Below are 14,016 nucleotides of genomic sequence, written 5' to 3'. Positions count from 1 at the left end.
GGGGTAGAAGAGTTTGTATTAAAAGAGACAGAAAGTTGGAAAGCAGACATTCTAGGGCTTGTCGATATAGCTGCTAACGAACCCCAGCTAGCCTACTCCGCTTTTATCTATGGAACCTCCAAAAGATGGAACTTTGTCTGCCGTACCACCCCAGGGATTTCTGACCACTTGAAACTCTTGGAATATTGTGTCAAGGAAGACTTTATACCGGCCATTATGGGCAAAAGTTTTGTGCCTGATCAGATCAGGAAAATAGCTTCACTTCCCGCAAGAATGGGCGGGCTGAGCATTCCAGACTGTACATCAACAGCAGAGATGGAGTACTCTAACTCAGTAAATGCCACGAAACAGCTCACAGAAGCAGTTTTTCAACAACACATTACTTTCCAACCAAACGAGGAACTGCAACATGACATCATTAGTGACATAAAGAAGCGTAAGGAAGAGCTTTACAAACAGCAACGTGAAACTATTATGAGTGAGGTATCCCCATCCACACAAAGGCAAATAGAACTCCTCAGCGAAAAAGGAGCATCCATTTGGTTATCCACACTCCCTCTAAAAGCATGTGGGTATGTCCTCAACAAACAAGAGTTCTTTGATGCCCTCTCACTCAGATATAATCTTACACTGTCTACAGCTAACAGAAGTCCCCTATGTGTATGTGGAAAACAAAACCATATCAACCATACTCTAACCTGCAAAATCGGAGGCTACGTTTCACTTAGACACAATTCACTCAGAGATACAATAGCTGAACTCCTAACCACTGTTTGCAAAGACGTTGAAACAGAACCTCAGCTTCTCTCCGTTCCTCCCACACTTAAACTATCAAATGGAACAAATAGACAAGATGGTGCAAGACTGGACATCAGTGCGAGATCGTTCTGGTCGCCACTGGACAGGGCATTCACAGATGTAAGGGTACTTCACCCTCAAGCCCAGTCCAACAGTGACAAGAGCATCTCGCAGATGTACCAATCTCACGAGAATAACAAAAAACGTGAGTACAATGACAGAGTCCTCAATGTAGAAAAGGCTACCTTCACACCACTGGTGTTCAGTACTACAGGAGGAATGGCAGTTGAGGCTTCTCAGTTCCTAAAACATCTCGCTGAAAAGATCAGCCTTAAGAAAGGCCAACGGTATTGTGATGTGATGTCATTTGTCAGACGCAGACTGCGCTTTGATCTACTCAGAACCTGTATAATATCTATCAGGGGATACAGAGGTACCAGAACTCTTCCACCCACGGCAATACGTGATTTGGACCTTAACCTGATCAACACTCCTAAACCCTAAAAGGTCATGGAGTGCTTGTTAGATGGGGGTCTAAACTGCTTTTTGTTGTGATGTGAATTTGTTATATATTATTGCAAAGGGTTTTTATTTTTACCTCAGTTTTTAAAATTTGTACCATTTTTAAAGAATTTTTATATAGGGTCATTGCTATATTATGTGTATATTGTTTGAATATATACATTCTCTAAATGATAGCCAATCAGGCAGAAACACTCAGACGAATTGACTTATAACTTCTCCCTGTTAGATATGAAGATGTCATTACTACAGACTCTTCTCCTCATCAGCACTTTGTCCTATCTAAGAGTGGAGGGAGTGTGCAGAACGACACGACTCAATGAAATGGAACAGTTGGTTCTGGACAAGCACAACGAGTACCGAGCGCGTCACCACGGCACTCCTCCTCTCTGTTATGCCAGAGTAGCTGGCCAGGACATTACTTTTACTGCCCAGGAGTGGGTGGAACATATTGGGGATACCGGGGAGTTTGAACACACTCCAGATCCGAAGGCATTCGGAGAGAATATGTCCTGGGCTTCTTACAACGGTGAGGATCCTGAACCAGCACCCTTTTACAACGGTGGAATAGAACGCTGGTACAATGAGATTAAGAACTGGGATTTTGTGAATAGCAGGAGCAATGGTGTTACAAGTCATTTTACCCAGCTTGTTTGGAAGGATGCCACACAGCTGAATTGTGGGTTTGCAACGTCTGAGACTCTACATAGAGCTTATGTAGTTTGTCAATACTGGCCTAAAGGAAACTGGATGGATCAATACCAGGACCAGGTTCAACCGTTAAAAGGCTCTACAGATTCCAGTGAGTTGTGGTTACGGCTTATGAGATGTTATTGTTAATCTTGTAATTTTTTGGACGGTTTTATAAAAGTTTTTGCTATCCACAGCTTCATAAGACTTAACCTTGTCAATTTGTATACAACTCATCACCTATTAAACAGGTGATGATGGCGAAATTGAAGAAGAGGTCTTGGAAGAGGAGGTGAAAGAAGACGTAGAACTAGAAGAGGATGTAGAAGATGACGTCAGAGAGGACTCAGAGGAGATCTCGGATGATTCAGGATCTGATAGAATAAGTAAGTCTAAGATAACGGATTACTCTTCTTACTGCAAATTGAACCATCCGACTGTATTAGTGTATTGATGATTGTTCTGAATTTTGATTGAAAGTCAGCATAAGCAAAGTAAGATAGTCAGCATAAAGTAGTTACTAATATACTTCAACTTGAAACCCCATCTGTCCATAAGTATAACAAATAACGTTTAAACATCGTACAGACGAGAACGACTCAGAAGACCGGTCAGATTCAGAGAATATTATTTTTGAAGGTCCGGAGAACTTGGTCTTTGGTAAGTTAAATATCTTACTTTATTGATTAATTTAACTTCGTGTAAATTTGTGCTACTCTGTTTAATGACTATATTGGCCGTGGTAATTATCTTTAAATTGGACATTTTTTTTGGTTAAAAGTCGAATTAATAAAGATTTCTACAATTCACAGTATCTGTCAGACACTAACAGGGCTCATTCATGTAGGAACGGACAGCTCTGACGTAGGATCAAACATCTTCAAGACCTGTGACTGTTGGACCCCCGAGTGCAGATACTGTTCCGACATAAGCTGCACCGTAAAGCAAGATCTCCCTAACTCCGAGCAAGGAATCGCCGTCCGTTCTATCGTCAAAAGAAAGAAGTACAACTCTGTTGTTTTCTATGATGAAAATGGGAGCAGAATTGGAAAATTCCAATGGAGTAAAAGGGGTATTTTTCTTACAGGCTGCATTGCATGTGTAACACCGAGAGCTTTAAAAGGAAAGTGCATTAAAAATGTGCAAACCTTGTGGGCTGTTTCTATTTACAATGGGGTTCTTCAGATAAAGATCGATGGAGAGATTTTGTATGAAAATAGGTTAATGGGAGACTGTCTTGAAAAGTACAGCAAAACCAAACGATTTGCTTTTTACGGCATGCCCGAAGAAAGTTCGTACTCGTTTGTGGCTGATCAAATGGAGGCCGGAGAAAAGATTTTCAGTACAGGCTGTGCTTGAACAATGAACATGAAAAATCAAGACAACTTTTATTAATGTTTACATGATATTTACCTGGGACCGCTCACAGCAGACTTTTTCTGTTCATAAACTCATTCAATAAATTGAAACCGATTGGAGATGCGGCGGAATGACAGGCTGAGCGCCGCCCAGTAACCTTAATATATAATTATAAATATTGTTTGTAAATATATGATTAATGACCTTTGACCAATATACGCTTAGTAATTGTGTGTACATTTAAAGATTTATTTTTTGCATTTTAAAATTAAATATGCAACTATGATATTGATGTGTTGCCTGACGGAGGGGTCTAAAATGGCTGACATTTAATTTACAAAATATGTGAACGATCCATTGCATAGTTTGTGATCCTTCATGCGTCTCAATTGAAGTACCGAAATTGTATTCCTCATTGAAAAATCTGCCATATCAGCAGATACAAGATTAAATATATGCCGGACTTGAATGCCATGTCTAGGATGCGTACTAATTTGTAATTGGTAGAAAACTGACATCTTACTGAAAGTGTAAAACGCTGTATTGTGTATGTGTAAATTTACCGTTCCAATTCAATGGTTTATTTTAATGAACTTAGAAAAAACTAAGATATAACATAAACAAATCATATTTTAGTCATACAGAAATTAAAAAATAAAATAACACAAAATAAGATCAATAACATTGAATCTAACATATAATGATCAATAACAGAGGTCCTGTATGTGCTACGCGGAGGTCACTTTTAAAAATCACTTGGTCTATATAAATATTGATCCTTAAAATGTAAATATCAAATCAAACACAAATGAGTGCCATGCGGGAATCACAAGCAACAAGGGATCTCAATAAGTAAACAATAAGTAAACTACAATAAGTAAACTACAATAAGTAAACTACAATAAGTAAACTACGTTTCAAAGGTGACCCAAAGATCTCAATTTAATTGACAAATTAACTCAGTCAGAACTACAATCAGCTCACCACATCTGAAAATAGAGTAGTTAACTCCGTAAACTTTCAACCACAAACTAATGACGTATACATTTCAACAAAACTTAAAACTATCAACTCAAACTGTGGTAACTCAAAATGCGAATGCTTACATTGGGCTGAAGATTAAAGGCCAAGGAAATAGGAATACCTCATAGACTATAACACACGTGAATCTGGTCAAAAGCTAAATTATAAGTTTAGCTTTATATCATTAATGTTATAGTGGTTTTGTAAGTAAGTGGTTTTGAGCATAGTTGACAAAATTAAATGTTTTGAGTGAGTAATTCAAGGCAGGCACTAGTAGTCAAATTTACATATCAAGACCGAATAACTAATCAATCAGTTAATTAACAATATAAAGCAACAAGATCTGATTACGAAATGGTTTAGATAAATCAAGCAAGAATTCTATCAGAACACTTAAAATCGAATCAATTCCAAATGGAAAGAAGCCCAAAATTAGCAAAAAATCAAATTTACCCTCAGAACAATTTAAGCACTTAAGTCTTAAATTACCGTACCGATCAAACCGTTCGTAAACAAAATGTGTAATTAAATTCTCAAAGTTAACAAGCTAGTCGAACTTGAGAGACCATGAAATTAACCAGCATTTCCCTCAAATTCAGTGATTCAGAACCCAATTCTCAAGAAACAAGTTAGTTAATTTGACAAATAATTAATCGAACAACTAACCAATTGACCAATCAACTGATTAGTCAACTAAACATCCCAGGACTAATAATCTACCTCGGAAAGTTCACAGAACCATATCATCCTCGTTAATCTCCGGAATGTGGGGTCTCCAGAAGTTTTGAGCCAAGAACTCCTCGTTCATCAGCTCAACTTCAGGACGGACAATGGGGAAGTAGACCTCGTTGTGATCGTAAATCTCGGCGTACGTACAGTGCTGGACGATAGAGTTCTCTGTGTATATCTCACCCTGAATATTTTTATTTCTTGATTAATTAATTAAAAAATTAACTTATTAGGTTGTCTTTAGAAACAGGAATATCAGGATTTGAAGTAGTTATATAGTATAGAGAGGAATCACATTAAAATTAAACCATTTTCCCGAGCTGTCAAACAATACAGGCGTTGATTTGCAACAAAATCTTTACAATAGGATCTACAGAGAATATTCTTTAGAATATAAATATACTGACCCTGTGGTTGATCCGGTATGTCCGATGAGGGGGTATCCCAACAGCCTGATAACTCTTGCTATCAGTTCCCTTGTTTCCAAAACCTGCGTAAAAAGGCGACCCGTCCTCCCCGAATAGCCCTTTAATGTCACTCAAGCACTTTATCTTGAAGATGTCGGTCTTCTGAGGACTAGCTCGACTTTGAACGCGCGGAGTAGGGAGTCAGGTGAGAGGAGCATTGGTCCCTCTGGGATACCTGAATAATGGAGTGTTAAGAATAAACAAGGTACAGTGACGGAACTTTATTATATGTACACATTTCTTATACTTATATACGCTGTAGATGTAGATAGCTGCCCACTGACGCTGTGGTGGAACATCGTTAATACAGCAAGGCTCGGATAGGCGTAGTTATAAAGAAGTTATCAAGGATTATAAGGAACTTACCAACTCCATTCTGTTTGATAGATTTCAAGAAATTCTTTGTCATGGAGGCTTGTCCGATCGCTCGTGAAGACAGATAGAGGAATTTATACCTAAAATTGGTAAATTATATACGAAATTTTGGTATTAATTCCGTACCCGGTACGTATAATAACGTCACTGAAATACGAGCACACGTCACGGAGGAAAGTAGAGTGATACTTCACGGCGCCCTGGGTACTAATCTGTAATCTTCGTTCTATGTCTAACAGGTTAAGCCGCGATTCATGGGAAATTTGCACTGGCTAAATCTTTAAGAAAGATCTATGGTTGACTTTAAGAAAGATCTATGGTTGATTTTAGTATCGATTTTCAGATTTTAAAAACTGTCATACCCATTATTATGCAGCGCCGAAAAGAGCTGAGCGATATTGTTCTGTGTCCAATCCTTGCCAACCCACGGTAATATGTGCCCGAAGACATCGCTCCTCGTTATTGTTCCGTCGATATCAGATATAATAACTTTATCCGTGTGTTCCCAAAGATACACATGGCAGAAGCATTTAGTCGTTCCCTGATAAAAATCGTTTCGATTCTTCAAAAATAAAGCTTTTCGTCTAATGAAATTAACTAAAGCGTGGGAAGGTTTGTAATCGCTAGATGTAACGATAGTTTGTATTATCAGAAAACGTATATTATTCAACGCGCGCGGTTAAAAACGTACGTGAGAGACCAATTTCAGCTGAAAAACTGCTCTTTTTACATTAATACGGAAATGCGCGCTACAACTTGAGTTCTCTGAAAATGTGACCACAGAAGGACTTTCGACAAAACTGTACCATATGGAATGGTCGAAAATCGAGTGTTTTAGTAAATAACTTAGAATATTTTTTCGATTTTCTCAAGATCTGATTGATAGATTTTCTTTAAACTTTCCAGATAGTTGTATGGCTATCAGACGGATAATCTGTGCGATTTTAGGCGAGTTTCTATGGGGCAAACTTGAGATATGACTTCAAACACAAGAAAATATCTCCAAATTGGCGGTTTCTAGCGGAACACAGGTATATATTTAGAGATCTGAAGGATAAATTTTCTTTAAACTTTCCAGATAGTTGTATGGCTATCACACGGATAATCTGTGCGATTTTGGGCGAGTTTCTATGTGCCAAACTTGAGATATGACTTCAAACACAAGAAAATATCTCCAAATTGGCGGTTTCTAGCGGAACACAGGTATATATTTAGAGATCTGAATGATAGATTTTCTTTAAACTTTCCAGATAGTTGTATGGCTATCAGACGGATAATCTGTGCGATTTTGGGCGAGTTTCTATGTGCCAAACTTGAGATATGACTTCAAACACAAGAAAATATCTCCAAATTGGCGGTTTCCAGCGGAACAAAGGCATATATTTCGAGATCTGAATGATAGAACTTTTTCAAACTTTTCAGATAGTTACATGGCTATAAGACAGATAATATCTGCAAGTTTGGGCGAATTTCTATGCGCCAAACTTGAGATATGACTTCAAACACAAGAAAATATCTCAAATTGGCGCGTTGTAGCGGAATGCAGGCATATATTTCGAGATTTGAAAGACACATTTTCTTTAAACTTACCAGATAGTTGTATGGCTAGAAGACAGATAATCTTTGCGATTTTGGGCGAGTTTCCATATGCCAAACTTGAGATATGACTTCAAACACAAGAAAATATCTCAAAGTGGCGGTTTCTAGCAGAACTCAGGTATATATATTTCGAGATCTGAATGATAGAATTTATTAAAACTTTCCAGATAGTTACATGGCTATAAGAGGAAGAGAAGGAGGAGGAGGAGGAGGAAGAGGACTGAGGAAGACTGAGGAGGACTGAGGAGGAGGAGGAGGAGGAGGAGGATGAGGAGGATGAGGAGGATGAGGATGAGGAGGATGAGGAGGAGGACTGAGGAGGAGGAAGAGGACTGAGGAAGACTGAGGAGAATCAGGAGGAGGATGAGGAGGATGAGGAGGAGGAGGATGAGGAGGAGGACTGAGGAGGAGGAAGAGGACTGAGGAAGACTGAGGAGAATCAGGAGGAGGATGAGGAGGGTGAGGAGGATGAGGAGGACTGAGGAGGACTGAGGAAGAGGATGAAGATGAGGAGGAGGAAGAGGACTGAGGAGGACTGAGGAAGACTGAGGAGGAGTGAGGAGGATCAGGAGGAGGAGGAGGAGGAGGAGGATCAGGAGGATAAGAGGACTCAGGAGGACTCAGGAGGAGGTGTAGGAGGAAGAGGACTCAGGAGGAGGTGGACTCAGGAGGAGGACTCAGGAGGACTGAGGAGGAAGAGGAGAAGGACTGGGAAAGGAGGACTGAGGAGGAGGAGGACTCAGGAGGATGAGGACTCAGGAGGAGGAGGACTCGGGAGGATTCAGGAGGAGGAAGACTCAGGAGGAGAAGGAGGAGCTGGAGGAGGAGGAGATGGAGGAGGAAGACGATTCAGGAGGTGAACTCAGGAAGAGGAGGACTCAGGAGGAGGAGGAGGAGGAGGAGGACTCAGGAGGACGAGGACTCAGGAGGAGGAGGACTCAGGAGGATTCAGGAGGAAGAAGACTCAGGAGGAGGAGGAGGATGAGGACTGAGGAGGACTGAGGAGGACTGAGGAAGAGGAGAAGGAGGAAATGGAGGAGGAAGAGGATTTGAGATGTTTTCGTGTGTTTGAAGTCATATCTCAAGTTTGGCACATAGAAATTTGCCCAAAATTGCTCAGATTATCCGTCTTATAGTCATGTAACTATCTGGAAAGTTTAAAGAAATTCTATCATTCAGATCTCGAGATAATCGACTTTCGTCAAATATTGTACCAAAACCGCCACTTTGAGATGTTTTCGTGTGTTTGAAGTCATATCTCAAGTTTGGCACATAGAAATTCGCCCAAACTTGCTCAGGTTATCCGTCTTATAGCCATGTAACTATCAGGAAAGTTTTAAAAAATTCTATCATTCAGATCTCGAAATATATGCCTGCGTACCGCTAGAAACCGCCAATTTGAAATATTTACTTGTGTTTGAAGTCATATCTCAAGTTTGGCACATAGAAATTCGCTTAAACTCGCTCAGATTATCCGTCTTATAGCCATGTAACTATCTTGAAAGTTTAAAGAAATTCTATCATTCAGATCTCGAGATAATCGACTTTCGTCAAATATTGTACCAAAACCGCCATTTTGAGATGTTTTCGTGTGTTTGAAGTCATATCTCAAGTTTGGCACATAGAAATTCGCCCAAACTTGCTCAGATTATCCGTCTTATAGCCATGTAACTATCAGGAAAGTTTTAGAAAATTCTATCATTCAGATCTCGAAATATATGCCTGCGTACCGCTAGAAACCGCCAATTTGAAATATTTACTTGTGTTTGAAGTCATATCTCAAGTTTGGCACATAGAAATTCGCCCAAACTTGCTCAGATTATCCGTCTTATAGCCATGTAACTATCTGGAAAGTTTTAAAAAATTCTATCATTCAGATCTCGAAATATATGCCTGCGTACCGCTAGAAACCGCCAATTTGAAATATTTACTTGTGTTTGAAGTCATATCTCAAGTTTGGCACATAGAAATTCGCCCAAACTCGCTCAGATTATTCGTCTTATAGCCATGTAACTATCTGGAAAGTTTAAAGAAATTCTATCATTCAGATCTCGAGATAATCGACTTTCGTCAAATATTGTACCAAAACCGCCATTTTGAGATGTTTTCGTGTGTTTGAAGTCATATCTCAAGTTTGGCACATAGAAATTCGCCCAAACTTGTTCAGGTTATCCGTCTTATAGCCATGTAACTATCAGGAAAGTTTTAAAAAATTCTATCATTCAGATCTCGAAATATATGCCTGCGTACCGCTAGAAACCGCCAATTTGAAATATTTACTTGTGTTTGAAGTCATATCTCAAGTTTGGCACATAAAAATACGCCCAAACTCGCTCAGATTATCCGTCTTATAGCCATGTAACTATCAGGAAAGTTTTAAAAAATTCTATCATTCAGATCTCGAAATATATGCCTGCGTACCGCTAGAAACCGCCAATTTGAAATATTTACTTGTGTTTGAAGTCATATCTCAAGTTAGGCACATAGAAATTCGCTTAAACTCGCTCAGATTATCCGTCTTATAGCCATGTAACTATCTGGAAAGTTTAAAGAAATTCTATCATTCAGATCTCGAGATAATCGACTTTCGTCAAATATTGTACCAAAAACCGCCATTTTGAGATGTTTTCGTGTGTTTGAAGTCATATCTCAAGTTTGGCACATAGAAATTCGCCCAAACTTGCTCAGATTATCCGTCTTATAGCCATGTAACTATCTGGAAAGTTTTAAAAATTCTATCATTCAGATCTCGAAATATATGCCTGCGTACCGCTAGAAACCGCCAATTTGAAATATTTACTTGTGTTTGAAGTCATATCTCAAGTTTGGCACATAGAAATTCGCCCAAACTTGCTCAGATTATTCGTCTTATAGCCATGTAACTATCTGGAAAGTTTAAAGAAATTCTATCATTCAGATCTCGAGATAATCGACTTTCGTCAAATATTGTACCAAAACCGCCATTTTGAGATGTTTTCGTGTGTTTGAAGTCATATCTCAAGTTTGGCACATAGAAATTCGCCCAAACTTGCTCAGATTATCCGTCTTATAGCCATGTAACTATCAGGAAAGTTTTAAAAAATTCTATCATTCAGATCTCGAAATATATGCCTGCGTACCGCTAGAAACCGCCAATTTGAAATATTTACTTGTGTTTGAAGTCATATCTCAAGTTTGGCACATAGAAATTCGCCCAAACTCGCTCAGATTATCCGTCTTATAGCCATGTAACTATCTGGAAAGTTTAAAGAAATTCTATCATTCAGATCTCGAGATAATCGACTTTCGTCAAATATTGTACCATGGTACAGTTTGGTACAGAAAGTCCAACTCTGTGACCATTACCTGATAACTAGTGGTCACGCTGAAAGTCAGGACGTTAGATCCTTCGTTAAGCTCCAAACTTGCTAGCTGTTCCGATGATAACCGTACTGTTTTGATGTATTTAGGACCACCAACTTCATCTTCCATGTCCTCCGTCAGAGAATTGTAAGTCAAACTGCGAGCTCTCTCGTCGTCCGTGTCTTCCTCTATGGACGATCGAGATTCCCGAAATGCCATCGCGATTAAAACTTCATTCGGAGCTTGATTCCAGTTATAATAATCATGTCCACATTTGACAATCAAATTTTCGTCATCAAGAATGCCGGTGTGATCGTCGGCTATTTGATCGAATGTAATGACGTAATTATCGAACGACTCCCAATCATCGCCACATAATGATAACAAAATATCTGGTTCATTAGAGTACAAATCTTCAACTGTCTGATTTCGTTTGTTTCGTTTTGAAATAGTTCGAGTTTGAGTCTGCATACTGATGCCTGGTAGTTTAATGGTCACCTTCAATCAATAAGTATTTGTTAAAAAGTATGACATTTGTATTGATACATTTTATTTTGACACAGTTACACGACATTTGATTGGTAAACTGACAACATAAACACAATTAAGGCCGTTTGCACACATAAGAGGTCAACTTTAAACTTGCAGGGAAAATTGGCCAGTTTTGAGCGAACACCAAACTAAACAATTGATGACGTAGGGCGTTGTTATTTCAGATTTGCCTAATAGTGTGTGCAAACAAGCCCAGTACCTGAAGACTCAGTAGCTGAGAAGTGGGATGTTGTGTTCATGTAATATCTGGGGGCTTCAAGGGACAACGCGTCCAACCTTCTCATCTTCTCCTCTGTATTAAGATTTGTTAGAAAAAGGTTTTATTTATACAGTAGGTATTTAATTCATATTTCAGTGAAATAAGAAATTTCTTTATTTCCAAACATGCGATGTTTTTAATAGCTTGCAATATTTTTCAACACAAATATACATTTCATATTTTCGATTGAGACAAATGCAGTAACTTGCCACATCTCAGAAAAAAAGATGCTTTGCTGTTATTCACGTATATTTTTTAAGCAAATGTTTAGCTAGAAAAAGTTGAGTATTTTTGAGATAAAAGAAGAAGGTTGATAGCTTAATATAATGGATATATTTTCACATCATATTTCATTATTTTTACCGTTCTTGGACGCTTCCTCGCTATAATCGCTATAGCTTTCGTTCGCCCTGTAAAAACTATTGAGTTATATTAGAACCCTAAAGAATAATTCATTCTAATGATACTACATAAAATTGCAGGCAGTTCATTTTTATACTTGGCGAGAATATCTGCTTATATATAATAATAATGCTAATACTGTATGCATTATTTACTTAATTTGAGTCATTGACAAATCTGAACTGTTTTAACAGTTCAATAGTAAAAATACTACACCGGAATGATAAATAATTCAACATAAATTACCAAAATCTTACAGAAATAAGAGACATACCTGCTTCGTCGAGATGTTTGAACACCGAAGTAATGTGAAACTGCACCCGGATCTTCCGTGTCTATGTCATCCAGAAACATGCCCTCTTGAACATCCTGTTACATGACCAAATAAGGACATCCTGTTACATGACCAAATAAGAATACAGCTCACAGAACTATAAGATATATTATATAGTAGAATATAAAATATTAAATCTAAGTTTAAATCATTTGTTTAAATCTAGACAAAAGACAAGAATCAAATAAGTGTTCAAGATACCCACAATAGTGCCACTGAAGGTATTCTTGCGTTTCCTCCTCCCTCGTCCCATGTAATCCCACATTCCCCTCATAAACGAGGTCTCCTCCTCGTCTGCACTGGTCGCTGCGGGCATGTTCTGCTGAATAGTGGGTCACGTGTCATTATCACGTGTCATTATCACGTGTCATTATCACGTGTCATTATCACGTGTCATTATCACGTGTCATTATCACAGCACAGGTATACATGGTAGATATTATAAAGTCAGAATCATGACACAAAATTGTTTTTAGCCTGAAGGAAATACAATTTTTAAATGGAATGATGAACCAAATTTCCAGAGCAGACTGATCCATTAAAGACTGCAGTAAGTAATATTTATGTATTATGTAACTATCTGAAGACGGAATAACAATCAAAATAAGAACCAAATGGAATTTACCGATCTATTCTCGTGAGGGAGATCTCCCCAATCCCACACAATTCGGTTGTTTATATCCTTATCCATTTTCTGTTGTCTGTGTTGAGTAGCTAACAGTTCGCTGTCTGAGAGACAATCTTCAGCTCCGTACCTGTCTCGCTCCCCGTAATATTCGTCCTGAATGTTGCAGATGTTAATAAGATACATTTTCCAATTTCCACCTCCCATGGTCAGAACAACCATAAAATAACATTTTATTTACTTTTGACGACCCTCCAGGACCCACAGTAATTATATTCCTTGCTAATACTGCACATTCAAACGAATAATGTTGTTGATGATTGTGGTAGCTGATGTTTCTACCATGGCTGACTGAATGCTTTAATCTCAGTTACCTGATCAGATGAAGAATCTGAAAACTCTGTTTCATCCTCCGTAACAGTTGATTCCTGGTTGGGAAGTTAGTTTACAATGATTGAACTTAGTTCATTTATAGAATGTGTAAAACAAAGAATGTGTAAAACAAAGAATGTGTAAAACAAAGAATGTGTAAAACAAAGAATGTGTAAAACAAAGAATGTGTAAAACAAAGAATGTGTAAAACAAAGAATGTGTAAAACAAAGAATGTGTAAAACAAAGAATGTGTAAAACAAAGAAGGCATCATGTAGCCTCCAGGCTCGACAAACCCCGACAAACACCGACAAACCACGACAAACCCCGACATATCCCGACAAACGGGGTTTGTCGGGGTTTGTCGAGGGGTTTTGCCTCGGGCCCACCGGCTACATGAGGCCTTCTTGTATAGTGTTTTTCCACGTAAAGCTTGATGACTCCGTCTCGGCTTTTTGTTGGGAGACTCAAAAAAAAGAAAAAAAAAAAAAAGAAAAAAAAAGCCTCCAGGCTCGACAAACCGGAAACCCCGTCAAACCCCGTAAAACCCCGTCAAACCCTGACAAACC

At 38.6% G+C, this 14,016-nt stretch overlaps 3 protein-coding genes across 3 annotated transcripts in view; 2 read left to right on the top strand and 1 right to left on the bottom strand.

The window, feature by feature from the left end:
* Nucleotides 1–14,016, top strand: part of LOC134823126 (titin-like) — a 97,356-nt gene that overhangs the window by 42,348 nt on the left and 40,992 nt on the right. The window lies entirely within an intron of this gene.
* LOC134822742 (uncharacterized) lies at nucleotides 2,005–3,417 on the top strand. Its single transcript, XM_063833981.1, has 4 exons — nucleotides 2,005–2,122; nucleotides 2,262–2,396; nucleotides 2,599–2,670; nucleotides 2,858–3,417. Exons 1-4 carry the CDS (start codon nucleotides 2,071–2,073, stop codon nucleotides 3,367–3,369), a joined length of 771 nt encoding a protein of 256 aa, XP_063690051.1. The 5' UTR covers nucleotides 2,005–2,070; the 3' UTR covers nucleotides 3,370–3,417.
* Nucleotides 4,996–14,016, bottom strand: part of LOC134822730 (phosphatidate phosphatase LPIN1-like) — a 582,707-nt gene continuing 573,686 nt past the window's right edge. The window contains 12 exon segments of the mRNA XM_063833955.1: nucleotides 4,996–5,305; nucleotides 5,529–5,680; nucleotides 5,683–5,763; nucleotides 5,955–6,043; nucleotides 6,326–6,504; nucleotides 10,908–11,383; nucleotides 11,656–11,748; nucleotides 12,079–12,125; nucleotides 12,392–12,486; nucleotides 12,657–12,773; nucleotides 13,077–13,232; nucleotides 13,451–13,504. Coding sequence (XP_063690025.1) covers nucleotides 5,123–5,305; nucleotides 5,529–5,680; nucleotides 5,683–5,763; nucleotides 5,955–6,043; nucleotides 6,326–6,504; nucleotides 10,908–11,383; nucleotides 11,656–11,748; nucleotides 12,079–12,125; nucleotides 12,392–12,486; nucleotides 12,657–12,773; nucleotides 13,077–13,232; nucleotides 13,451–13,504 — 1,722 coding nt within the window. The 3' untranslated portion in view covers nucleotides 4,996–5,122.

Source organism: Bolinopsis microptera, chromosome 11 (genome assembly GCF_026151205.1).
Source record: "Bolinopsis microptera isolate Bmic1 chromosome 11, MBARI_Bmic_1.0, whole genome shotgun sequence".
NCBI lineage: Eukaryota > Metazoa > Ctenophora > Tentaculata > Lobata > Bolinopsidae > Bolinopsis > Bolinopsis microptera.
Note: the sequence above shows the minus strand (reverse complement) of the source record. Positions and strands in the feature narration are given on the sequence as shown.